The 26,326-nt window shown below is 40.4% G+C and overlaps 2 protein-coding genes across 6 annotated transcripts in view; both read right to left on the bottom strand.

The window, feature by feature from the left end:
* Window positions 1-6,228, bottom strand: part of LOC123629053 (40S ribosomal protein S4, Y-like) — a 30,733-nt gene extending 24,505 nt beyond the window's left edge. The window contains exons 1-4 of one of the 4 annotated variants that reach the window (XM_045538985.1): window positions 6,131-6,228; window positions 5,444-5,521; window positions 2,641-2,821; window positions 1,464-1,561 (exon numbers count right to left, since the gene is read on the bottom strand). In XM_045538985.1, coding sequence (XP_045394941.1) covers window positions 1,464-1,561; window positions 2,641-2,821; window positions 5,444-5,521; window positions 6,131-6,133 — 360 coding nt within the window. In that variant the 5' untranslated portion in view covers window positions 6,134-6,228. Of the gene's footprint in view, window positions 1-1,463; window positions 1,562-2,640; window positions 2,822-5,443; window positions 5,522-5,735; window positions 5,758-5,903; window positions 5,928-6,130 lie in introns of those variants that run through there. The other 3 variants (XM_045538987.1, XM_045538988.1, XM_045538989.1) reach the window with 3 other exon arrangements.
* The window catches only part of LOC123629050 (F-box-like/WD repeat-containing protein TBL1X), a 1,209,717-nt gene that overhangs the window by 1,030,903 nt on the left and 152,488 nt on the right, over window positions 1-26,326 (bottom strand). The gene's annotated exons all lie outside the window — the stretch shown is intronic.

Raw genomic sequence — 26,326 nt, 5'->3', positions numbered from 1 at the left:
TCTCCACTAACCTGTGCTACCTGGTGAACTGCTAATCTGTGTGAAAAAGCTCCCTAGTGTGGCCCTGACACCTCAAGAGCCTACCACTGTCTACTCTCCAGTCTCTGTGCCAGAGACCATATAGAGTAGTGATAGGGAATGCTCCTTTGCCATCTTCCCAAAGATAAACAGACAAGCTCAACTCAACCATCACTTCCCCAAATCTCTGAGCTCGGGCACACGGATAAGATCTCAAATGCAGGGTGGTCACGTGGCACTTCTGCTACTACTGGATACTCCTGTGGACACAGGCTTTTACACAGTGGCTGGCCAACTCAGTAGAGCCAAATGCCAACACCCCAGTAACTCCTTCTCCCACTCCATCTCTCCCCATTTAGAAATTCCCAGGGACTAGCAATCTGTGTTGTCTTTTGAGATCCAAAATCTTTTGTGAAAGCAGAGACCGGTCAACAGACTTGAGGTTCCTGTTGTGCCTTTTAGCTTTCAGGCACAAGGGGCCCCATCACCTGGATGGCAGGCCCTACCACTGAAACAGAGTGCCTCCTTGTGGCACAACAACAGAATGGACCCCGCTTCAAGGGAGGCTAAAACCAACCAAACCAACCCATTTTGAGAATACTTGCAAACTCCTGTAAGGACTCCAATGTGTTTCCCCAAAACAAACGGAGCTAGAGAAAAAGGCAAGGCAAGCCAGTTAAATAAAGTGGGAACATATCAAAATTGACCCGCAGAAGGCATACCATATTTAGAAGGCATTTGGTGTTTGGGTTATAAGTCACCCCAAGTCCCTCAATACAGACAGAGAGGAATGGATGACCCAGAGGTAGTCCTGGTTTCCAAAGAGGTGGTGCCCACGCAGAAAAGAAACTCCCTTGAAAGCGTCCTCCTGAACAAAGTCTCCTCAAAAGGCATTGACTTTGGCTGTTAAGTTTTGGGAGGGCAGAACGGGTCTGGGGGCCTGAGGTAAAAGGTAGGAAGTCAGGGAATCTGCTATGTCTAGTAAGTGCAAGGCAGCACTACTAACCCACTCACTGAAGCCCTAAAATAATCCGGAAAGAAAGCACATTACCACCACTTATAGACAAAACAGAAGCCCAAGAAAGCCTCTGTACTTTTGCCTGAGGACACATAATTAACATGAAGCGGTAGAGTCAGGATTTTTACCAAGGCCCTTGCGATTCCAATTATCACACAGCCTTTTCCTATATACAGAAACATCTTGTCTCTCAGAGAAGGATTTACTACTGCAGTGGTACTGCCACCAAAACAGCCTCTGTTACTGGAAGATTCATTATCTTGCATCAGTTTTGGTAGACCTACATGCCTGGATTAAACAACCATACCAACGAGCAGAGGCAGCAAACAGTCCTGGAATCTGGCCTATACGCCCTCTGAAAACCTCACTAACAGATTTGTCCAACTGGAAATTACCAAGTCCACTTAACTTGACGTGCCCAACTTACCCCTGCCTCTTCTGCTGTGATGCGGTGAACAGCAAAGCGGCCCTTGGTGTCATAGACCAGGCGGAAATGTTCATCTGTTTTCTCGATGCTGATGACATCTGATCACAAACAGGTATGACAGATACTATTAATGCAAAGATGCTTTTGTCTAGACAGTAGAAGCACACTATGCCACGGTGAACACCAGAACAAGAGAACGTGTTTTACTACAACAAGAAGTCCCAGTACTTAATGGGTGTATTTGGCTGGATCCCGGAGAAGCCTGGTTTAGGACTCCATGATCTCTTTAGCCTCCACACCCCTAATAAAGCAAGCACCCCCAGTGTTTCTGGACAAAAGTAGGCTAAAAAGCTGTTTGAAAAGTATTGAACCTGTCACTACAGAAAGACAGGGTGAATAAAGCACTAGGTCAGAATATCTCACTGGCCCTTTCTATATTTCTCTCAGCTCACCTTCTCCCCTGGGGGCTGTGAACCTTCTCTCCCTCCTCCACCCTCCCACCAAGCTCCAACGGCTTCTTTGGAGATCTGGGCATAGTTAGGTCACACCACCAGACAAAGTGAGAAGACACAGCTACAATCCCGTTCACTGACAAAGATCCTCTCCCTGACTAGACTCTGGCCAGGCTCCTCTGAGCCCTCTTTTCGGCTAAACTTCAGCCCTGGCCTACAAGTACTTGAACAAACATAGCTTCTAACAGCTCAAGAGGACCCTATCTACACCTTCCCCACTCCCCTTCAAGTGCTTGCCTATGGAGAAGCCCAGGGCTGCCAAAAGGATTTCCTGTTTGTTCCAGCCAGCATCTGGGGACAGGGCCTCTGTCTCCCAGGCTGTGGGAAGGTAGGAGCCCAACTTTGGTAACTGCCAGGTAGCAGCTACAGCTGCATTGGCTGCACAGCAGATAGCCTAGCTGCATCTACAGTAACCAACCATTTGCAATTTTTCACTTGCGACCCACTCCCTCATTTGCTCTCTAAAGGTCAGTTCAGGCTAGACTCTCTACCCTATTGCACATGACAACACTGCCCATGACAGTACCGTGACCGATGAAAACCTGTCCTTACCCCTTTAGCTTTGTGCCTGGGGTTTTGTTTATCTTTCACATCAAGTGAACCCCATGCCTTGCCTTCTCTCAACTCATTCCTTCTTCAACATAAAGAAGTAACTCTTTCTTTACCCATGAATCCAGCGGGGTATGTGATGTCTGTCCGAACCCTGCCGTCAATTCTTATGAAGCGCTGCATACATATCTTCTTTACCTCATCTCCAGTCAATGCATACTTGAGTCTATTCCTGAGGAAGATGACGAGTGGGAGACATTCCCTGAGCTTGTGGGGACCTGTCGATGGACGAGGTGCCTGTAAAAAGATAAGGGCAGGCAACTCGATCTCTCAAGATCCACACCTTATACCCAGATTTAGCAGGCATTGTGCTTTATTTCAGCTAAGTTAAGCTGCACTTAACTTTTTGTGGGGAAGAAGAATGCAAGAGGGCAATTATTTCATCAATTTAGAGAGGTAGTCTTGTCAGGAAGATAGGCCTTCAACTATGGAAATTCCGCTTTGTACCCTCTCTCCCCCTACAATCCAGCCTCATAACTCACCTCCCCATTGAGTTGCATCCCAAGCACCACCACCACCAGTGCTGCCTCCCCAACACTGTGAGGCTGCCTTCAACCCACCACCACATCTCATGTATCTTGGTTGTGGGTTATGCTATATCCACAGACTGAGAAGACATATTTTAGTACTCACTCTCCCATCATTCCAGTCTTCAGAGTTCCACACAAGACATGTTGCTGGACCACTCTAGCAACATCCACTCTACGCTTCTTTCTTCCTTTCCTGACTCTCGGCCAGCTCAAGAACCCTCGAACTCACCGTGCAACCAACTAACCCTACACTTTCACAGTCTCTGTGTTATTTATAATGTCCTTTGGCTATTTGTTTCCAGTACATATAAAAGCCATAGCTGCTCAAGCTCTGGAAATGCCACTGTCTTGAATTTTACTCTCCAATTGCCTCTTCAGCTCCAGATCATACAGGAATCCTTTCTCATGGTGGCTGCTCTCAAAGTTGCTTCCACAGAGCACCTCTGCAGCTTTTTCCCCTCTGAAAAAGACTCCCGATCATTAACCACACTTCCATGATCGCCATGGGAGAAAGCAGTGAAGCCGACAAGACTGAATACTAGGTTCGCAGCAAGTATTCTGAAAATGAGTGCCTTGCCCCATCCATTTAACAACTTAGGAAAGAGTGGCCCACCCAGAGAGGTCACCTACGATGTGGCCACAGCAGAGGTAGCATGGGAAGCAGAAACTGACAGGGACAGGCTGCAAACCCAGAACTCCAGACAGTAAGCCCTCCAGCCTCTCTCTGAAAGCCCAGGACAAGGAACACAGATTCCTCCTACCCGAGTTGAAGGTTTGCCAAGAATAGGCCAAATAATTCAAACAAGTTAGTTATCAAGTGCCTCCTATGTGGACCCTCAAAGCCGGATATTTACTCTCACAAACACCTCACGTTTACTCCTGCTCAGAACACCCTCGGTATTTTAAGCACCTTGTTTTCTGACAAAGTTTCTCCTTCTTTACACTGGTCTCCTCTCTGTCTCAGAAAGCCAAGCCTTTCTTATGGCTTCAGGCACTCTCCCAGTCTCACCACACCACCAAAGTTAAACTATGCCAGGTCCCCATCTTGTCAGACCCTTGCCTCCAGTGAAAGGCCTAATGACGCAGGTAGGATTCCTGGAGTAACGTGCCCAGGGGCACGTTGTCCTCATCTTCAAATTCTGCCCAGTCCTCAAGGTTCAGTTCAAGTGGCTCCGGGATTCCTCACCCTCGCCCTCACCCCAACTCATGCCCTTTTCATAGACTCTTGTAGCCTTCAGTGTCAAACCAGTAACACGGGCTCAACTGTAAAAAGCGGCTATTACTTTACCCTTTAAAACAAGCAGGTTAGAATTAAATAAGCTTAATTATTTACAATGACTTAAGGCACTGTCATTTGACTCTTTTCGTACATGGAATTCGGCACCCTCACTGACCCCCTGGCTCTGGGCCCAGGAAGAGTCCACTGTAAAGTGGGGAGTTCAAAAAGCACATATAAAAGTCTCAGCTGCTCAAGCTCTGGAAATGCCACTGTCTTGAACTTTACTCTCCAATTGCCTCTTCAGCTCCAGATCACACAGGAAATCTTTTCTCATGGTGGCTGCTCTCAAAGTTGTTTCCACAGAGCACCTCTGCAGCTTTTTTCCCTCTCAAAAAGACACCACCAGGATGTGTCATCCTGGCCTCCTTTTGCTGGTGTTTTGAACCCTGCATCTATATGAGAATGCAAACGTTAAGGGATTCAGGAGGGACTGGTTGTGTGACACAATCTCCCTCACCATAGCAGCCAGATAGATCTTTTGACAATGCTAACCCCCAAACATCTCCAATGGTGCATTCCCTTACCTCTTTCTCATCTCTAAAAAGAGGCTGTCCCATTTCCCCCTCTTTAAAACTGCAATCACTCCAAGCCCCAGGCCCTTCCCCCTGCCCTGCTTTTTCCTCCCTGGCCCTTACTGCCAGGTGGACATACTGTCCACTACTCTCTCCCCGCAGCAGGATATAAGCTTCAACTGGCGGGGTGGGGCCGGGGCAGGGAGGGTTTTCACTGTCATTGTCTTTCAGAACCATTCTGTACCGGGGACATATCCCCAACGGTGTCTACCACAGGCCTCGCGTTACTAAACGATGGAATGCCCTGGTTCTCAGAGAAGTTGTGGCTCAGACAACAGTGTTCAAAGTTGAGGGTGGAAGAGGCACAGAGGGCAGTCTGACCCACAGTTTCTCAAGAGGATGTCCTTTATGAAAGAGTGCAAGCACAAGTTATGTGCAAGTCTTTATGAATAAGCAAACATCGCCCCTACGAAACAGCAAGCAGTGGTAGGTCTGTAACATTTACTAATGACCAAGAAGCAAACAAAGTAATACTCACGAACACACCCGTTAGTTTGTCCAGCATCCAATGCCTCGGTGCTGTAACACGCTTCAAGTGCTTCTTGGGGCCCCGGGCCTGGAAAGAACACCAAGCTTTCATGGAAAGTCTACTCTGCAGACATGAATATGCACCGTAACCTTCAGTTGGCAGCAACTGCTAACGGGTGATACATCACTCCGAGGAGAAAGGGTCGTTCCAGCTATTTAGTCGTGCCCAACCATGAGCAAATATTACCTCCTGCCAGAGGAGACAGGACCTCCCAGCACAACCGAGACCCCGCAGGACTCACCAACCTTCGAAAACCTCGGCGGGACCCATTAGCGTCCGTCGGGAGAGCGTATGCTCTCCGAACAAATCTAAGACCACGTGAACGTGCAATCCGAGCAAAAGCCAGCACACGGCGGCGTAGCCACAACGGACTCACGCGTCAACCCCGCCGGTCCCAGGACATACGTACTAGAGAGCTAATAGCCAGCGTGGGAGAAAACGAGCGCCAGCTCACAGGTCAGAGGCGCACTCTTCTACGACCTCAGCTCTCTTAATCCAGTTTCATGAAACAGCACAACCAGCATTCCCACCCGCTAAGTATGGACGCCCGAAAAGGGAAAGAGCGAAGAGGTGGAACAGCGCTGTTTCCAAGGAGGGAAGCAGATAAAACCGGGAGGCGGAAAGCAGACGTCTTACCATGGCGAAACGCTGCGCAGGAACAAAACCTCTTCTCTTCCGGTGCAACGTAACCTTCGGTCCTGACTCGCAGGAAGTCAGGTGAGCGAGAATTTCAGTTCCGGCCTTCGACCTCTGCAACGTTAAGAAAAAGAAATTTTGCTTATTAGAGTTTGAAGCCCGGAAGTGAAATTTCTGGAGATGTCAGTTTCTCATACTAATTCACAAGTGTCGGTTATGGTTGGGGGGCTCTTTGTTGTGTTTCCTTCCCTTTGGGTCTGCTGAGTTCGGTGAACGCAGTTTACACCCTTAAAATTATCTTTCCCCGCCCCTGGAAATACCTCAGGAGCAGGATTTAGAAACGAGAACCTTTTCTGTTGCTTTTTTCTTCTTCTCTCCTCCCTTCTTCTCCCCTCCCCTCCCCTCCCTCCCTTCCTTTCTTTTTATTTTTTTCTTTTTCTTTTTCTTTTTTAACTAAATCGATTTTACAGAACAGCCTGTACGATCCATGGTAACTGTGACTTGTGATTGCAGAATCATGATTTATTTTGAAGACAAATCATTCCTTATTCTGGATTGGGTCGGGTGATGGTTGCACAGCTTTGTGAATGTGGAAAACCTCCCAAATGATGCGCTGTAAGAGGGTGGATTAGGGAATGTTAAGTAAGTGATACCACAGAGGTGTGTGTGTAACAGCTTTATTGCAGTTCCGTTCATCAGAAAACCAGCCACACGAGCAAAGCTGCATGCATGTCCTTAAGGTGAACAATTTGATGAGTTTGGACGTTTGTGTACAGCCATGATTCCATCACCACAATTAAGATGAACACATCCATCACCTCCAAAACTTCCCTTGTGTACCTTTAGAGTTTTTCAATGTAATCTATGACATTTTTTTTTATAAAGCTCTGATAAGAACATTTAACAGACCTATATCCTCTTTACTTTTTTCCTTTTTCTTTTTTACACGAAGTTTGTCACATTTCCTCACACCTTGATCATTTTGGAGTCCTTAATACTTTTTTGTTAAAAAATGGCACAATAGCGCCTCAAGTTTTTAAAAAGCATTCATTTCCTGCCTGCTGTGGGCTGCAGGGAATGTGCCAGGTTTCAAGGAGGATTGAATAAATCATCTAGACTCTTCACAGTGTTTGCACAGTAGTAGGATTCAGCTTTTCCATTCAGGGCTTCTGAGATGAGGCCTAGGCCCTTTTTGCCTTTTCTCAAGCCCCCTTGCTGATTTCAGGTCTAGTGCCGGAGAGCTCTAGGAGGGCCCTTAACCTTATTGGGGAGGTTCCTGCCAGGCTCTGCAGCAGACGGCCCCCCACCCACTTTTCTACTTTTTTTTCCCTGTTGTTTCCCTTTCTTACTGTTCTCCCAAAGAAGGTGTTCTCTCCTCCAAATTGAACAGTACAGAATATTGCTTTGTGACTGAAACGGACTTTCCTGGCTGGATCCTTTTCAGAAAACTGTTAGTCAAACATAAAATCCAAAAGGTCTCAGATGAAACTGAGTTTAAGAAGACATTTGTAAGGGAATCCTCTCTACCTGGGTTTAAATCACAGTCTATCGTGAGACTTCATTTGTTCACACTCCTGCAAACAGAAGGGGTATCTGACTGCCTACTGTTCTGCAGAGCTTCTGAGCGAGGGAAAACTTGAAACACTTAGTGGGAATGAGTCAAATATATTCATCCAGTTTGCTGGGTATCTCTTTTAGTTGAGTGATGATGTGCATGGATCATGCCATCTCTTTAGAAAAAGTTTTAAGGACTCCAAAGTGATCAAGGTGTGATGAAATGTAACCAACAACTTGGCAAAATACACTGGTCCTTAAATCAGGGGTTGGCTCCTCTTTGTGATAAACCTTCTAAGGAAGTTGACGTTGGGTGAGCACTTGTCCTCTGTCAGGCATGCATTTTCACATTTCACATCACCTCATGGGGTAGAAGATCCCTAGGCAAAGAGGCTAGGGGTGTGGTGATGTGGGCTCCCATCCTCACTGCCCACCCCTAGACACCTCTGAAAAACTGACCCCCAATCTGTGGCTCCTGGAAAGTCTAAGGGTGTTTCATACAAAGACTTGGGATTTGCCTGAATATAAGGGATCACATAAAGGCACTGTGATTTATGAGGGCCTGAGATGGTTTCTTGCCCAGATGAGGTGGTTCCCAGCACATAGCCAGACAGCACTTAACGTTGACCTTATTCGTATAAGGCTAGACCAGAGGGAGACAGTTGGGCTGAAATCTCGAATCTGCTGGCAAGCTTTGGAGCGCAAGAAGCTGCACACTGCCTTCCACCTTGGAGAATGTGGTGAGGGGCCTTGCCATGTGTCCAGAAGGCACTGACTTTCTTCTACATCACTTAGATACGAAAACCAAGTTTGTTACTTGAGCAGAGTCTCTTGCACATGTCCTCATCATTCTCTACCTTCTCCTGACACGTGCCAACAAAGTGGTGTTGCATGTACAATTCTCCTGATGCTACCACAAGGAACAGGAGTTAACACTCCACTTTGTGAAGCCAGTCTAAAAATGAAGTTCTGAGAATTTATGTCATTTGCCCAAGATGCCACAAGAGAGTATCTGTCCTAGTGAAAACCAAGACTTGAATCCAGACCTCTTGTACTCCCAAGCCCACTCTCTTGCCTTTGTCAAACATACAACCTTTGAAAAGGAACTCAGAAAATATAAAAGAACAAGGTTGCCAGGTCTGATTGCTTAATGCTACAACCGCAGGGAAAAACAAAGAGCTCTGTTTAGATAAAACTCAGGCTGCAAGCTCACCCTACCCACACCAAACTTCCCGCATTTCCCCTGCCCCAGTGGATTCTTTCCTTCAGGAACCACTCCTACCTCAGAGAAAAGGAAGGATTTCACCACCACCACCCTCCTTCCTAAATTTGCTTAAATAGGGTGCATCGTTTGTATCTTTGCTTCATACACTGAAAATTTTGATTCTGACGACACTATCTGCCTTAGCTGACAAAAACAGTAGCTAAAACAGTCTTAAAATTACAGTTACCGGGGATAATTTAACTAATACTGTGATACTACTGGGTGAACATATAAGATTTCTTATCCTTGGGCCTACAGTCCTCAACGTTTTTATCTCTAGGCCCCTTCATAATGAGGAGAGTTTTGGAGGACCCTGGAAGGCTTTCAGGATTCAATTTCATTTGTTTCTGCTCTGATCTTTAGTATTTCTTTTCTACGACTAATTTTGGGTTTGGTTTCCTTTTGTTTTTCCAATGCTTTGAGATGCATCATTAGGTTGTTTTGAAGATTTTCTACCTTTTTGACGTAGGCGCTTATTGCTATAAATTTTCCTCTTACTACTTACTGCTTTTTCAGTATCCCCTAGATGTGGATATGTTGGGTCATTTGTCATTTGTTTCAAGAAATTTTTGAATTTCCGTCTTAATCTCTTCATTGATTCACTGGTCATTCAGGAGCGTAGTGTTTAATTTCCACGTGTTTGTAGAGTTCCCAGAGATCCTCTTGTTATTGATTTCTGGTTTTATTCCATTGTGGTCAGAGAAAATACTTGGTATGATTTCAATTTTCTTGAATTCTTTAAGACTTACTTTTGGGCCAAACATAGGGTCTATCCTTGAGAATGATCCATGAGCCGAGGAGAAGAATATGTATTCTGCAGCTGTTCGATGACATGTTCTGTAAGTACCTATTTGGTCTGTAGGGCAGATTAAGTCCAATGTTTCTCTGTTGATTTTCAGTCATTGGATGATCTGTCCAATGCTGAAAGTGGAGTGCTTAGGTCTCCAGTGATTATTGTGTTGGGGTCAATCTCTCTCTTTAGCTCTGATAATATTTGCTTTATATATCTGGGTGCTCCAGGGTTGGGTGCGTATGCGTATATATGTAGAATTGTTATATATCCTCTTGCTGAATTGACCCCTTTATCATTATATAATGACCTTCTTCATCTCTTTTTACAGTTTTTGTCTTGAAATCTATTTTATCTCACAGAAGCATAGCTACTCCTGCTCTTTTTTAGTTTCCATTTGCATGGTATATCTTTTTCCATCCCTTTATTTTCTGTCTGTGTGTGTCTTTATAGGCTAAGTGTGTTTCTTGCAGACAATGGGTCTTGCTTTTTGTTTGTTTGTTTCTTTGTTTTTCTTTTTTTAATTATTACTATCTATTCAGCCACTCTATGGCTTTTGATTGGAGAGTTTAGTCCACTCACATTCAATGATATTATTGATAGATAAGGACTTGGCGCTGCCATGTCATTATCTGATTTCTGGTTGTTTTGTGGTCCTCTTTTTCTTTCTCCATTCCTTCCTGTCTTCCATTGTTAAAAGTGATTTTCTCTCTGTGTTTTAATTTCTTGCTTTTTATTTTTTTGTGTACCTGCTGTAGGCTTTTTTATTTGAGGTCACCATGAGGCTTGCCAAAAATATATTTTAACCAGTTATTTTAAACATATGACAACTCTGCTTACAAACAAATCAACAAACAAATAGACAAGCAAAGAGAAATCTAACCAAAATTCTACCCTTTAACTCTATACCCGCCCCAACCTTTTAACTTTTTATTGTTTCCATGTATGTCTCTTTATACTAGCTATCTCTCAAAAAGTTGTTGCAGTTGCTATAGAAGAGGTTGTGTTTTAGTCTTCCTACCTATGGTATAAGCGGTTTATACTCCACAATTACAGCCATAGAGTATTCTGTACTTGTGTCCTTAGTGTTACCAGTAGTTGAATACCTCCAGATTTTTTTTTATTGTTTGTTAACATCCTTTTGCTTTCAGAGTAAAGAACTCCTTTTAGCATTTCTTGTAGGAAGGTCTCTTGTTGATGAAATCCCTCACCTTTTGTTTGTCTGTGAAAGTCTTTATTTTCTCCTTCATGTTTGAAGGATATTGTTGCAGGGTATGTATGGTATTCTATGGTTAAGGTTCTTTTCCTTCAGCACTTTGAATGTGTCATGCCACTCTCTCATAGCCTGTAAGGTTTCCACTGAGAAGTCTGCTTGCTGCCAGACATTGTAGGTCCTTCACATGATATTTTTGTTTTTCTTTTTTCTTACTTCCCTTAGGACCTTTTCTTTATCTGTGCCCTTTGGGAGCTTGGTTATGAAATGCCTCGAGGTAGTCTTGTTAGCGTTAGATCTGTTTGGTGTTCTCTGACCTTCTTGTACCTGGATATTGCTATCTTTTCTAGGTTTGGGAAAAACATCTCTGTTATTATTTCTTTGAATAACCTTTCTACCCCAGTGTCTGTCTCTACCTCCTCTGCACAGCCAACAACTCTTAGATTTGCCCTTTTGATGCTGTTTTCTAGATCTCGTAGATATACTTCATTCCTTTTTGTTCTGTTTTCTTTTTTTCTCTTCTGACCATCTATTTTCAAATAGCCTGTCTTCAAGCTCAATAAGCTCAATCCTTTCTTCTGCTTCATCAACACTACCAGTGAGGGTATTTCTCAGCTTGTCAATTGAATTCCTCCACTCCAGAATTTCTGCCTGATTTTTTTTTAAAATCATTTCAAATCTCTTTGTTAAATTTCTCTGATAGGCTTCTGAATTCCTTCTCTGTGCTGTCTTGAGGTTCACTGAGCTTCTTCAGGACAGCTATTTGGAATTCTTTGTCTGTAAGGTCACATATCTTCAGCATTCCAGGATTGGTGACTGGTATCTTATTTAGCACATTTGGTGAGGTCATGTTTTCCTGGGTGTTTTTGATGCCTGTAAATGTTTGTCAGCGTCTGAGCACTGAAGAGTAAGGTATTTCTTTTAATCTTTGCAGCCTGGGCTTGTTTGAAGTCATCCTTCCTAAGAAGGCTTTCCGGATATTCGAAGGGAATTGAGTGCTGTGGTGTAAGTCCCTGGTCACTGCAGCTGTATCAGCCCTAGTGGTGCCCAAAGGCCAGTAATATTGTGACTCTTGCAGATCCCTGGTGGTACCAGCTTGGTGGGTAGAGGAGAACTCCCTGGATTAGACCCTGGAGAGCTCTTGTTTTGGAAGATTATAAATTGAAATTTACCATATTGACAATTAAAACTGACAGGATTTCAAAATATTTATTTAATTACTCATTTAAAAATAGCAGTAATAAACCCTTTAGACACATGACTCTTTTAAATAAGTAAAATGAAAGCCGTTCTCCAACCAAAAAATCAGTGAGAGGAATGGCATTGCTTGAAATTTCTGAGAGCCTCTTTCATTTCTGGCTTGAGAGAAGACCACCAGATTCTCATGTGTGCTTTGGCATTCAGTCTGCTGTGCTTCCTTGTTTTGATTGAAGCCCGTGAAGACAATATGGCCTGATGCAGATAAGTAGTGTACTCAGAAAAGAGAGGAGTATTTTATCAGCAACTCCAGGTAATTATAAGTTCTATGAAATACACTTAGGGTGTTGCAGGCCACAAGATCAGCTGTTGTCACCTACAGGAAGAAGAGACGAGAAGAATGAAGACTTAGGACAAGACAGCTTTGGGATGTTGTGTAGCGAAGGAAGTCCTGGCAAAGGATTGTATTAAAAGGAAGTAGAACCTCAAATCAATAACCTAACTCTACACCTAACATGCAAGCTGAATAAGGACAAGCTAAACCATACGCTCCCAGAAGGAAGAAAGTAATAAAATATTGGAGCAGAGGTGCACAGAAGAGAAGATGAAAATACAACAGAATCAATGAACCAGAAGTTGGTTCTTTAAAAAAAACTAACAAAAATTAGCAAACTTTTAGCCAGACTGACTAAGACAAAATGAGAGAAGACTCAGATTACTAAAATCAGACATGAAGTGGGGGAGGGCATTATGATCAGCCTTACAGAAATAAAAAGGATTGTAAGAGAACACCATGGACAATTAAACATCAACAAATTAAACAAGCCAGATGGAATGGATAGATTCCTAGACACACATGAACTATCAAAACTGACTCCAGAGTAGGAAACCTTAGACCCATAACATAGAAAGGCACACAGACCTACAACAAGTAAAGAGGCTGAATCAGTAGTCCAAAACCTCCCAAGAAAGAAAAGCCCAGGACCAGAAGGCTTTATTGGAAAATTATACCAAATATTTAAAGAAAGAACTAACACCAGCCCTTCTGAAGCCCTTCCAAAATACAGAACATGAGGGAACACTTCCAAGCTCATTGTATGACACCAGCGCTGCCCTGAAAGCAAAGCCAGATGGAGACATCACCAGAAAAGTGATCTATTATCCAATGTCCCTATGATGCAAACTTCCTGAGCAAAACATGCACAAAACAAACCCAGAGGCCTATTAAGAGGATTGTACCCTATGACCATGTGGGAATGCAAAGTTGGATCGATATTTAAAAATCAATCACTGTAATACCCCATATTAATACAATGAAGGGGAGAACGTCCCACACAATGATCTCAGTTGATGCAGAACAAACATTTTGCACAACCTACATTGTAGAATTAAAAAAAAGAAAAAACAACAACAAAATGCCCTCAGCAAATTAGTAATAGAAGGGAACTTTCTCAACCTGATACAGGGCATTTATGATAAACCCACAGCTAAGATTGTACTCAGTGGTGAAACACTGAACATTTTCTTTCTTTCTTTTTTTTTTTTATTTCAGCTCATCATGGGGGTACATAAGTTCAGGTCATATACATTGTCCATGTCCCGCCCATCCCCCTGAGTCAGAGTCCCAAGCATGTCCATTCTCCAGACAGTGCGCCTGGCACTCACCATGTAGTCATACCTCCATCTCCTCCCCCCCCCCCCACCTCCCCAAGTCAGCACCTTCAAGCATGACCATTCCCCAGAGGGTGTGCAACGCACTCATCATGTAGGCATACACCCATCCCCTCCCCCCACCCCCCATCCCAGTCTGATATCCAATTGGTATCCTTCCCCGATGTGCATTTAGGTGATGATCAGGGAAACCAGTTTTCTGGTGAGTACATGTGATGCTTGGTTTTCCATTCTTTGGATACTTCACTTAATGTAATGGGTTCCAGCTCTCTCCAGGAGAAACAAAGAGATGTCGTATCATCGTTATTTCTTATGGCTGAGTAGTACTCCATGGCATACATATACCACCGTTTACTAATCCATTCGTGGATTGTTGGGCACTTGGGTTGTTTCCACATCTTTGCGATTGTGAATTGTGCTGCTATAAACATTCAGGTAAAGGTGTCTTTGTTAAAGAATGACTTTTGTTCTTCTGGGTATATGCCCAATAATGGGATTGCTGGATCGAATGGTAGGTCTACTTGAATCCGTTTAAGGTATCTCCATATTGCTTTCCGTAGGGGTTGCGCTAGTTTGCATTCCCACCAGCAGTGTAGGGGTGTTCCTGTCTCTCCGCATCCACGCCAACATGTGTTGTTTTGGGATTTTTTGATAAAGGCCATTCTCACCGGTGTTAAGTGGTATCTCATTGTGGTTTTGATTTGCATTTCCCTGATGATTAGGGATGTTGAGCATTTTTTCATACGTTTTTTAGCCATTCTTATATCTTCTTTTGAAAAATTTCTATTCATGTCATTTGCCCATTTTTTCATAGGATTGTTTGATTTTTTCTTGCTGATTTTCCTGAGTTCTAAATAGATTCTTGTTATCAGTCTTTTATCTGATGTGTAGTATGTGAAAATTTTTCCCCATTCTGTAGGCTGTCTATTTATTTTCGTGACTGTTTCTTTGGCTGTGCAGAAGCTTTTTAATTTAATCAGGTCCCATTCGTTTATTTTTGTTGTTGCTGTGATTGCCTTAGGGGTTTTCTTCATAAATTCTTTGCCTAGACCAATGTCTGTAAGAGTCTTTCCTACATTTCCTTCTAGAATTCTAATCGTTTCCCATTTAAGGTTTAAATCTGTTATCCACCATGATTTGATTTTTGTGAGAGGCGAAATCTGTGGGTCCTGTTTCAGTCTTCCACATGTGGCTATCCAGTTTTCCCAGCACCATTTATTGAATAGGGACTCTTGTCCCCAGAGTATGTTTTTGTCTATTTTGTCAAAGATTAGATGGTTATATGAGGATGGTTTTATATTTGGGTTTTCTGTTCTGTTCCACTGGTCTGTGTCCCTGCCCTTGTGCCAATACCAGGCAGTTTTAAGAACCACAGCTTTGCAGCATAGTTTGAAGTCTGGCAAATCAATACCTCCCATTTTGTTTTTATTGCTTAAGATTGCTTTTGCTATACGGGGTCTTCTCTGATTCCATACAAAGTGTATAATTATTTTTTCTAAATCTGTGAAAAACGATGTTGGTAATTTAATAGGAATTGCATTGAATCTATAGATTGCTTTGGGTAGTATAGACATTTTAACAATGTTAATTCTTCCAATCCATGAGCATGGTATGGATTTCCACTTATTTACGTGTTCTGCAATTTCCTTCCTTGGCGTTTCATAGTTCTCTTTATAGAGGTCCTTTACCTACAAGACAGGGATGCCCACTTTCACCAGTTTTCTTTTCTTTTCCTTTCCTTTCTTCCCTTTTTTTTTTTTTTAAATCTTTTCAGTTTTCCACATTGTACTAGAAATTTTAGCGAGAGCAATTTGACAAGAGAATAAATGAAAGGTATCCATACTGAAAGGAAGAAGTAAAACTATCTCTATTCTATAGACCATAGAATCCTGTACTGTGTATTTATGGACAATCTTAAAGAATCCAGCAGAGACCAAAAACAAACAAACAAAATACAACAACAACAACAAAAAAATCTATGAGAACTAATAAATGACTCCAGCAAATTTGCAGAATACAAATTTGACATGTACAATTCCCTGTATTAGTGGAAAAAAGTCAGAAATAAAATTTTAAAAACAATTTCATTTAAAATAGCATCAGGATAACTTTTAAAATAAAATTGTTTTTTTTTAAACTAATACAAAATGGGACCAAAGACCAAGTTGTAAGTGGCAGTCTTTAAACTTCTTAGCAGAAAATATGGGAACAATACTTTGTGACCTTGGCTGTGACTTTGATTTCATAGATATGACACCAAAGCAGAATCAATAAAATTTAAAACAATAGATAAGTTGGACTTTATTAAAATTGAAAAATGCATCAAAAGACACCTTCAAGAGGGTGAGAAGACAACCCACAAAACGTGAGGAAGCATTTACAACTCATATACTTGATAAGCATCTGGTCTCCAGAATATATAAACAACTCTTACAAATAGTAACAAAACAACAAACAGCCCAGTTAACACGTGGGCAAAAAAACCAAACAGGCAAGGGACAAACAAAAAACGAATAAACGAACCAAAAAACAAACAAACAAAAAACCCATATGGAATAAACATTTCTCCAAAGAAGATACAACACGCAGCTGATAAAAAAAAAAGCTCAATATCATTACTCACTAGTGAAGTGACAGTGATTGCATATTTTAAAATGGTTAGTGGTTAATGGTTAACTTTTATGTTTTCTGAATTTTACCTTAAGAAGGGAAGAAAAATGGGATAAGAATGCAATAAATTATAATGCAATAAAAAGGAATGAAGTATGGATACGTGCCACAACATGGATGAGCCTTGAAAGCAATGTGCTAAGGGAAAGAAACCAGCCACCAGCCACCGCTAATGGTTTGATTCCAATTATTTGAAACTTCCAAAGCATGTTAATCCATAGAGATGGAAAGCTGACTAGTGTTTGCCAACCATCAGGCAGAAAGGGATAAAAACAGGGAGTTACTGGCTGCACAACATTGTGAATATGCTAAGTGCCACTTGAATTGTGCTCTTTAAAATGGTTAGTTTTGTGCTGTGTGAATTCTACCTGAAATATAAAGAGATCAATCTGCAAGCAAAGAGCTTATTTGGCAACATACAAGAATTGCACTTTGGAACACACAGACCAGGATATCCTCTAGGTGTGTCTGAAGAACAGAGAGAAAGGCTGGGGTTTTACTGGGGAAAGGAGGAAGATCACATAAGTTGTTTTGAAAGAAAGTTCATTGATGCCAGCAGTGTCTTGCAGGAGCTGACGAGTTCTGAATGATGAGTTAGTTACTAGGTAGAACATAATCTTAAAGTTACAAGTAGGTCTGTGTGATTTTTCTGTTGAGTTCCAAAAACAGTTTCTAGAACAGGTGTACGTGACCTGGGCGCACTTCCCCATGACCACCCGACTCCATTTTAGTTGGGTATGACATGAATAACTCTGTTTTCTGTAATCAACTTTCACAAACCTCAAAAAGAAAGTCATGCAATAAAATACAAGTCTCCCTCTCTCTCAAAAAGAAAGTGGGGAAGGGGATGGAATAAAAATCGGTATCCTATCATCTACTGATGATCAGTGCTTTTGCAATTTAAGCACTGGGTAAACAGTTTTCCTCATTGCTTCTTCCCGGCAGCCATTCACGTCAGGAATTGTGAAGAGAATGAGATTTTTTTTTCCCCCTTTTGGCTCATTGACTACTGAGCATTTAAAACAAAAATGAGTTCAGGACAAAGAACATGAACAGAAACTTCTCAAAAGAAGATAGACTAATGGCCAACAAACATACGAAAAAGTGCTCAGCATCTCTAATCATCAGGGAAATGCAAATCAAACCCACAATGAGATATCACTTATCCCCAGTGATGAACGGCCTTTCTCAAAAAGTCCCAAAACAACAGATGTTGATGTGGATGTGGAGAGATACTACACTGCTGGTGGGACTGCAAACTAATATAACCTCTGTGGAAAGCAATATGGAGTTACTTCAAAGAACTCAGAGTAGAATTACCATTTGATCCAGGATTCCCACTACCGGGCATCTACCCAAAAGAACAAAAGACATTGTATAAAAAAGACATCTGCACTTATTCACTGCTAAACAATGCTATACTTATTTCTTTTCTTGTGTTCTTCCTTTCCCTGTATTGTGTGTGGGTCTTAGGGTCATAGGTATGTTTTCTTTCGGTGTGTTCAAATATAGATAATATGTTTGTAATATCAACATTTATTTGATTAATCCTGAAAGCAGACCCCAGGTTTCTGGAGATAAGAATGTATTAACTGTCAGCTTACTTACGGCAGTAACTACAATGGTTCCCCTTTGTTCCAATTCTTCCCCTTTTTGGAGAGACTGATACATGTCATTCTACACATACCACGGTCTGAGAAATTTTGAGTCTGACCACCTATTTGCATACCTCCTGTCTACCTCAGCTCCTAGAGGGAAAGTTTCACACTTCATCCACATAGATTCTTCCTGGCAACTGCCTTCAGGAAGAAGATAAGGTAAGTACAGCAGCCCAAAATAAGCGATGGAAGCAAAGAACTCAATCAATGGAGGTTTATTAAGCCAAAGGTTGAGGACACACTCAGGAAAAACCAGAAGCTACAGATGTACTGTGACTGTTTTTTTCTAACCAGAGATTTGGGAACTTCAGTATTTAAGGAGGAGAGGGCGCATAGTGAGAAAAAGGGGGAGGGGAGTGGGCAGAGGGACAAATGGTTACATTCTTATGAAGCCCAGGAGATCCACATCTTACATAAGATACCATGAATGTTTGCAGAGAAAGAGAGTGAAGGGAGCATCAATTATAAAAATGTTGAACTCATAAAAGTAGAGAGTAGAATGGTGGCTGGTGGAATCTCACCAGTGTTGGTGAGAATGGGCAGAGGTTGGTCAAAGTTTCAGTTAGACAGGAGGTATAAGTTTTAGAGACCTACTACACAGCATGCTGGCTAGAATGAGGAAAGTACATTTCAAAATTGCAAAAGGAATAGATTTTAAATGTTCTCACCATAAAAAATGATAAGTATAAGAGGGGATGGATAGGCTAATTAGCTTGATGGAAACATTCCACAATGTATACATACATCAAAACATCACAATGTACCCTGTTAACATTTCCAGTATTTGTCCACTAAAATTTTTAATTTTTAAATTTAAACCTTCAATTAGGCAGGAGGAATACATTCAAGAGATCTCTTGCACAACGGGGTGACCACAGTTCATAACAATATATTGCATACTTGAAAATTGGTAAGACAGTAGATATATAAATGTAGATATATCTCCACATAAATGTGATAAATATGTGATATAATGCATATGGTACATAGTGAACACATACATCAGAACATCATGTTGCACATCATAAATATATATAATTTGTACTGGTCAATTAAAAAGCAAATGTAAAAAAAAAAAAAACAAATGATCTCTGGGAGCTCACCTGATATTTTTCTTCTTTGGTTCACTCATGTTGTTAGGTCAGAATATTAACATATTGCTCATTGCCACACAATCCAAGGAGCAGTGGTGCTGGCATTAAAAACAAACAAACAAAAAACACTTCAGCAGCATTTGTAATGAAACACTTCATAAGGGTGTTTATGATTCAGTTTCAGTTGATGGTGAAAAAACTCCATCTGTATTTTTATCAGCGTTGTGAGACTGGAGTGGTAAATTTCCAGGGCTGTGGTGGTGACTGACAGTGATTTTGAGACATCACAGAGCATCAGGTGTGTACTGATACGGTAGACATACAAATGCAGATCAATGGACACATTTTATTGGTGCACACTTTTAATACACAAAAAATGAGTGAGTAGTGAGTTTGCTAACATTTCCTAGAGACAGCCCCCAGACAAGAAGCCCTACCAAGCCACAGGGACAGAGAGCCCAGGGAGTTAGCAAGGAGAATCTGAATAGAGATCTGCCCCTAAAATGTTTAGTCTCTGATGTGAGTAACATGTTTTAACCACAGGTTCCTATGAGAATGTTTCTTCCATCAGGGTAATTAAGATGTCCATTCACACTATAACATCAGTCTATGTTAGCATGAGGTGCTTTCTTTAGCAGAGAAAGCAAACATTAAAAATGTTATCAGAAGAGGGTTTGAAGGAAGGAAATTTAAAACACAAAGTACACTGCTATCTTAAAAATAATTTCCTTGCCTGTTTAAATTCAGTTATGTGAATGCAGTGCTCAACAGTTGACTGCCATTGAGGTATCAGTCACACTGAGGTCTTGCTTGCTTAAATAAATTATTTTGGATTTACCCCCAAGTCTTACCATCTAAACTACTTAAAGTCAAAAGTCACACTTGCAGCCCTACGGGGGTGCTCTGAAAAAAAAAAAAAAAATCATGACCAAGCATGGGGTTTCTCCAAGGTTATATTACATCGAGGCAGCTCTGTGGAAGAAGAAATGGGGGCGGGAAGTAGACAAATTCTGAGATGAGAAAACAAGCCATTGGCAATTCTTCCACTTCATCATGGTGGATTCAATAATATACATATGTTCCTGCCAGAAATGCCACCAAGATGCCAATGTTGTTATAAAAATGAGTTAAACTCACAAGTACACAGAGAATAGAAATGGAAGCCATAGATGCTGATTGCAAACACAGACGTTTGTAAGAGGGATGACAAAAAAATAATGGCTAGCTGATTTAGCAGAGAAGAGAAAGCTAAAGCCAAAGAAGCATGCTAAGAATGCTGAAGTGAACAGCACTTGGACAGGGGTTCCAGAGTTACTGAGCACAGGGATGAGTGGAGAATTGTCTGAAAACATGAACAATGGGTGGTTGGAACCCCCAGGTCTGTTTTCTTCCCCTCATAGTCTGGGAACTATTCTTTCCATACTTGGCAGAAGGCTACAGATCTTACTTAAAAATGTTGATCAAGATAGCCTTTGGGCCAGAAGGTACAGATATGAAGAGACACACCAGATTCATGGCTGAAGTCACTCAAAGGGTATTTAGATGGCAGTTCTAATAAAAGCAATCCATTAATTTAAGGCAACACTAACTGAAACTGAGATAGCAATGAAACTTTTGTGGGTAGAAGAAGATAATCCTAACATTAACATAGAAATATAAGGAGGTCAAGAGAAGCAAAATCAATTAACGAACAAAAACATTAAAAGGGAGCTTTACACAAACCGGCCATCAGGAAAAAAAAAAAAGTATGTGTGTTTACGTAAAAACTGAGACTTCTTTGTACAAAGATGCCTTAAACAATGTGTCAGGACATAAGAAACACTTAGCACACAGATTCACGGTTAACAACAGATTAAAAGATCAGTGCTAGACTAGTGATTGGAAGTAATTAGTAGGTCAAAGATAAGTGAACATTAGAAAAGGATATAGGAAATAAAAAAGAAATGGCATTAGGAGTATATGTATAATAATAAAAAAAAAACAGATAAAACACAGGGGGCAGGGAGGTGCAGGAGTGTGTTGGTGGGGAAGGCAAGACTAGGAAATGAAAGAGACTCAAAGAATAGCCTATCTGGTAGCACATACACTGCAGTACACTTTTTCAGAGTGTTTATTTCCCTACCACCTTGTGAGTGCAATGTAAACAAATGTTTTTTGTGTTAATGTGCTCTTGGTTACTCAAAATAACTTCTCTTATTATGAGTCAGTTTGACACTTTTTCAAAATTTCAGGTACTCTCTTTCTGTACACGTTTTGCATGCTATTGTCCCTTTTACTGTAGACTGTCTTTTCCTTTGTTATTTATATACACATTCTGAATAACAGTATTTTATATTAGGTGTTTCAAATCTCCCGAGGCCTTCTCCACAAACTCCCTCCCCCACAAAATAAAAATAAAAAACAACTTACAAATAAAAATAATTAATTAATTTTAAAAAGCACAACTAGGGAGCTGTGAAAGTCAGTCATATGAATTGCGTTATTCTTGTCACCCCTAACTGAAACAGAGTCAAGAGACAAGGGGCAAAAACATTGCTCAGGGCACATAACATTGCTCCAAGAATGTAATTCTCTGCTGAAACTGCCTATGGCAACCTGAAGCCAAGTTTACCTAATGGCTACTGAAACAACCTGCTGTGACTCTAAGAACAGTTTTACCAATTATCCGTCAGGCACCCTTCAAAACTTGCCAGTTCTGCCAAACCTTACTGGTGCCAATGAACATTCTCAAAGAACAATAGGTAACATTTCTCCTTTTTACAAACCTGCCAACCTCTTTGCTCTTTTGACACACCCATATACCAAAGACCACCTCTTCTGCACGTATGCCCTGAATTGCTGTTCTTTCTTTTCAAGGACAACATTTTATTTTCAGAGACTTGTCTCTGTACTTTATTTGACTCTGACATACTTGGTGTCAGAAATGGGATTCCAGAGCTGATTCATCTAAGAGAAAATCACCAGGCCTTGGAACTATGGGGTGAGGTACATGCACTGGGGCCCTCTGAGTCCCGCTGCTTCTGTGGGTCACCTCTTTTCCCCCTGTGAGTCTCTCTTGGACTGTACTCCTGATTTGGGCCAAATTCTGTTTTATTTGGGACCTAGGTAGGGAGGGATCTTTCCTCTTTCCTGAGAAGGATCTTTCCGCTTTGCTTGGGAGATCTGTTAGGGAGGACTCTTCTGGCAGACCTCAGCTGTGCGGGTATAGGTAAAGGGATTTTCCCCTTGGGTTGAGGACTCAGTGAAGGGAGTTTTCCTCTTCTCTTCAGTTGGAAAAGGTGGCTTTTTGTCCTTCTTGTTGCTCATGTACTTTATTTTCCATATGCACTTGCCTTTATTTGACTTTTGTGCATTTGACATTAAACCAGAGCACCCATAAACTGGGCTCTTAAAATTCAAAGTCATGCCAAGATATTTTCTAGGACTCCAGCTGGTAACATGTTCAAACATTACAGACATCGTTCAAACAGTCTGTTGTTATTAAAGCTAAGCTAAAAGACCACACTATATATGATCATACACTCCAGATAAGATGTTCATATCTCATGGATATTTTGAGGCTAAATTTTTTTTTTAAAACCCAAAAAACAAACAGCAACAACAGCAAAAAACCATCACTGGCTATTTGAAGACCCCCTCTTCTGTGTGTATACCCCCTTGACACTTGAAAACTAGCAGATATAATACTTCAAAAAATTTGATCTTCATGCTGTTTCTTAACAGCAAAGATGACATTCCCATGGGAACCCTTTCCCATACTGAGAGGAATGGTAACATTTCTAATCTTTCAGGACAAAGAATTGTGTCCAAGACAATATTGGACAGATGTCGTTAGAAATAACCCTTATCTTTTCAGCCTCCTCAGATAATGCAGTCACAGTTAACGGGTTATTGGTCTCATCCAATATATTGGTAAGGTTTTCAAACTGGTTTACCCAAAACTTGATCCACAGACTTTATAAAATTGCCTATAAAAGAAAAATTTGAAAATTTGGCCTTATCTCATTTTGTCAGAAAAATAACTTACATCCAACTGTATTTTTTATTTTTTTAATAAACCAGTGAGTATATGTCTTTACTATCTCGTGACTAAAATTCTAAAATAAAAGCTGTAAAACTTTATTGCTGCACACGTGTATGTATTTAGATGTGTTTACACATAATACATATGTTATGTTGTATGTTGTATCTACATAATAAAGTCAGGTATAGTCAGCCAGAAATCCCTTAAGAAATTTTGTCTCAATTGGTATAAATAAATGAACATCCATATTAAATAGATCATCACCACTAACCCCAGTTATTTTTAGTTCTCATGACCTAAGTAAATATTTGATAAGTTATTTGGTTTTAAAATTGTTGATAAAATAAAATTTTAAATGTCTTCAAAATTGTCAACATACTTCCCCCCCCCCCCCCCCCCCCCCCCCCCCCGCGCTCCCTGAGTCTACTGGTCAGTTAATTTTACATTTGCCTCTGCTAGATGTTGTAAGGTCATAAAGCTATAAACCCAGCCTAAAACAATATGAACTTTTTAAAAAATGCAACTACTTAAAAAACAAGATTAGTTTAATACTGTTAACTTAGTAAAAATCGCTATATCTTCTGAGTTATCGACAGAATACCCACATTTTTACCTTTAAAGTTTTAGGTAAGCATCTGCTGTTAAGAGGCTATAAAACTGGTAAATAAAAAAATAACTTAAAATAATGACTAGTTCTGTCTGACATCTCAATTTAACAAGTAATCTAGTTATTACAAATAAATAAATCAGGTAATTATAAATAAAATAAATTTATAAATAAACTTTTCATGAAATTTAAAAATCTTAAAGTTATGTTAAATTAAATAATAGATACTCATTAAATGTCTACGTCATATCCCAATAAGATGGAAAACTACAACAAATTGCTAAATAAGCATAAGTTTATTCTTGGTTTTTTAATTTTATAAAAAGGCTAACTATATTTAGATCTATTAATTAAAAAAAAACTACAAATTAAAGAGAAAAAGTATAGGGCTAAGACTGGGGGTTTTGGAAAAAGATGACAGGTCTAAGCAAATTGGCGAAGATTTATAAAGGGTGGGCCTTATGAAGAAAGTTTTTACATGTGATCAGACTGGCTAGGATTGGAATGAAATTATTTATGTGTTTTTCCAAAGATTAACCACCAGTGCCAGAGGTGCAACTGATACAGGACCAGAGTCTGGTCCTCTATATTTAAAAACAACAGGTTTTCTTGAAGTACTGATCTCCTCTTAACAAACTTGCAAGTGGTTTTGACTTTTAATTCCAAAATCTGTTTCTTTAACAACTATCTTCTTTCCAAGAGTTATTTAATTTCCCTAGTGTCAGGTTAAAAATGCTGTGCTCTTCATTTAAAATGGTGATTTTATTTCTTGAGGTAAAGTTTTGCTTTTAAAATTTCTCGGCTTTATATCTCAGAGGTTCATCAACTCTTGCTGTGTATCTCACTGCATATGATTTGTGGGTCTTACATCATTTCCTTCAGCTTTTTCTCCCCTTGACAAAGCCTAGGATGATAACTCTCTCCTTCAACTTTGTCAGCTCTTACAATTTTTTTCTCCCGAGTTACTAACTCTGCCCTTGTGGCCTGCCACTGAAATACCCATCTTAAATGGGTAGAAAAGCAATGTTCTCCTCCAGTGAAATTTGATTTTGTACTCTTGGGTTCTTTTGATACATCAGAATTGTTATACTCATAACCTTGGACACATTCTTCCTGTGTCTGATTAAGTTCAAGAACCCTTTTCATCAGGTTTGACTTCCAGATGATCTAAAAGAGCTTCCCATGAGGAGAAACGATCACACTGCAGAAAGTTTTTCTTCACCTTTTTGGTAGCTGCTCTAAGAAACAAAGATTTTACGTTTCACCAGTATAATTTTGTATGTTCTCTTTATTAGGTTTTTGATTTCTTATGGGAACTAAGCTTTTAAGGGGCTAAGGTTTTTTCATCCATGTAAGTTGCTGTATTGCTTCTGAGGTCTTTTGATTCTCACTCTGGTCAAATAAATGACCATTATTTGATAGTGAACTGTCATTCTGTTTTGATGAAGTGTTTTGTGCCTTTTAATATCTTTGACAAACTTCATTAAAATCAAATTCTAAATTTAAGTCTCTTTAACCTAGAATTCACTTTGGAATTTTCCAGTTGGCCCTCTGAGAAGCCTCAAAGAGTAGATAAGAGTTATTGAATGAGTAGGCTTATTTGATAAATTATATGACAGATAATGTTAAATGATTAGTGATACCAAGTCTTCCTTCAATTGCATTTTTTTTTTTAAGATGGGGTGCCACCCTGTCACCCTGGCTGGATAGCAGTGGCATGATTAAAACTCACTGTAACTTCAAACTCCCAGACTCGGGTGATCCCAGCCTCCTACGTAGCAAGGACAACAGGTGTGCACCACCACGCCGGGCTAAGTTTTAAATTTTTGTAGAGATGGGGCCTTGTTATGTTGCACATTCAAACTCCTGGCCTTGAGCAATCCTGCTGCCTCAACCTCCCAAAGTGCTGGATTGTAGGCATGAGACACCATGCCCAGCCCTTTTAATTGCATTTATGGGTATATTGATATACATATGTCAAAAATTATACAAGTGTACAGAAATGTATGTTATCAGTCATAATTCTGTGTGTGTGTGTTTTTTTTAACTTTAAAATGCTATGTGTAATAGAAATGACTAAATTTCCTTGACAATTATAAACTTCCATCAGACTTTTAACTATGCGTGTTCTACGTTTTTGCCATTCACACTTATTGTTTTGCAATCTTCTCTGAAAACATTTACAATCAGATATGTGAAAAAGACTTCAGCAAGTAACTTTTATATACATGTTTCCAATAACTTTAAAATCAACAGACTAAATAAAGATTTCCAGAACTCTAATGAGAAACTGGTGGATTCTTGAAACTACTAATGGAGGTTGTTTGAAACATAGTTGGTCCTTTACTCAAATGTTTTGTCTTCCAGATTTAAAGAAATTTTGTCTCTTAAGCTCTCTATAATTTACTAAAATCTGGTACAGCATAATTTGGTAAAAGAAAACAAAAAACATTT

Source organism: Lemur catta, chromosome Y, assembly GCF_020740605.2.
Source record: "Lemur catta isolate mLemCat1 chromosome Y, mLemCat1.pri, whole genome shotgun sequence".
NCBI classification, from domain to species: Eukaryota; Metazoa; Chordata; class Mammalia; order Primates; family Lemuridae; genus Lemur; species Lemur catta.
This window is presented reverse-complemented; position numbering and strand designations above follow the sequence as displayed.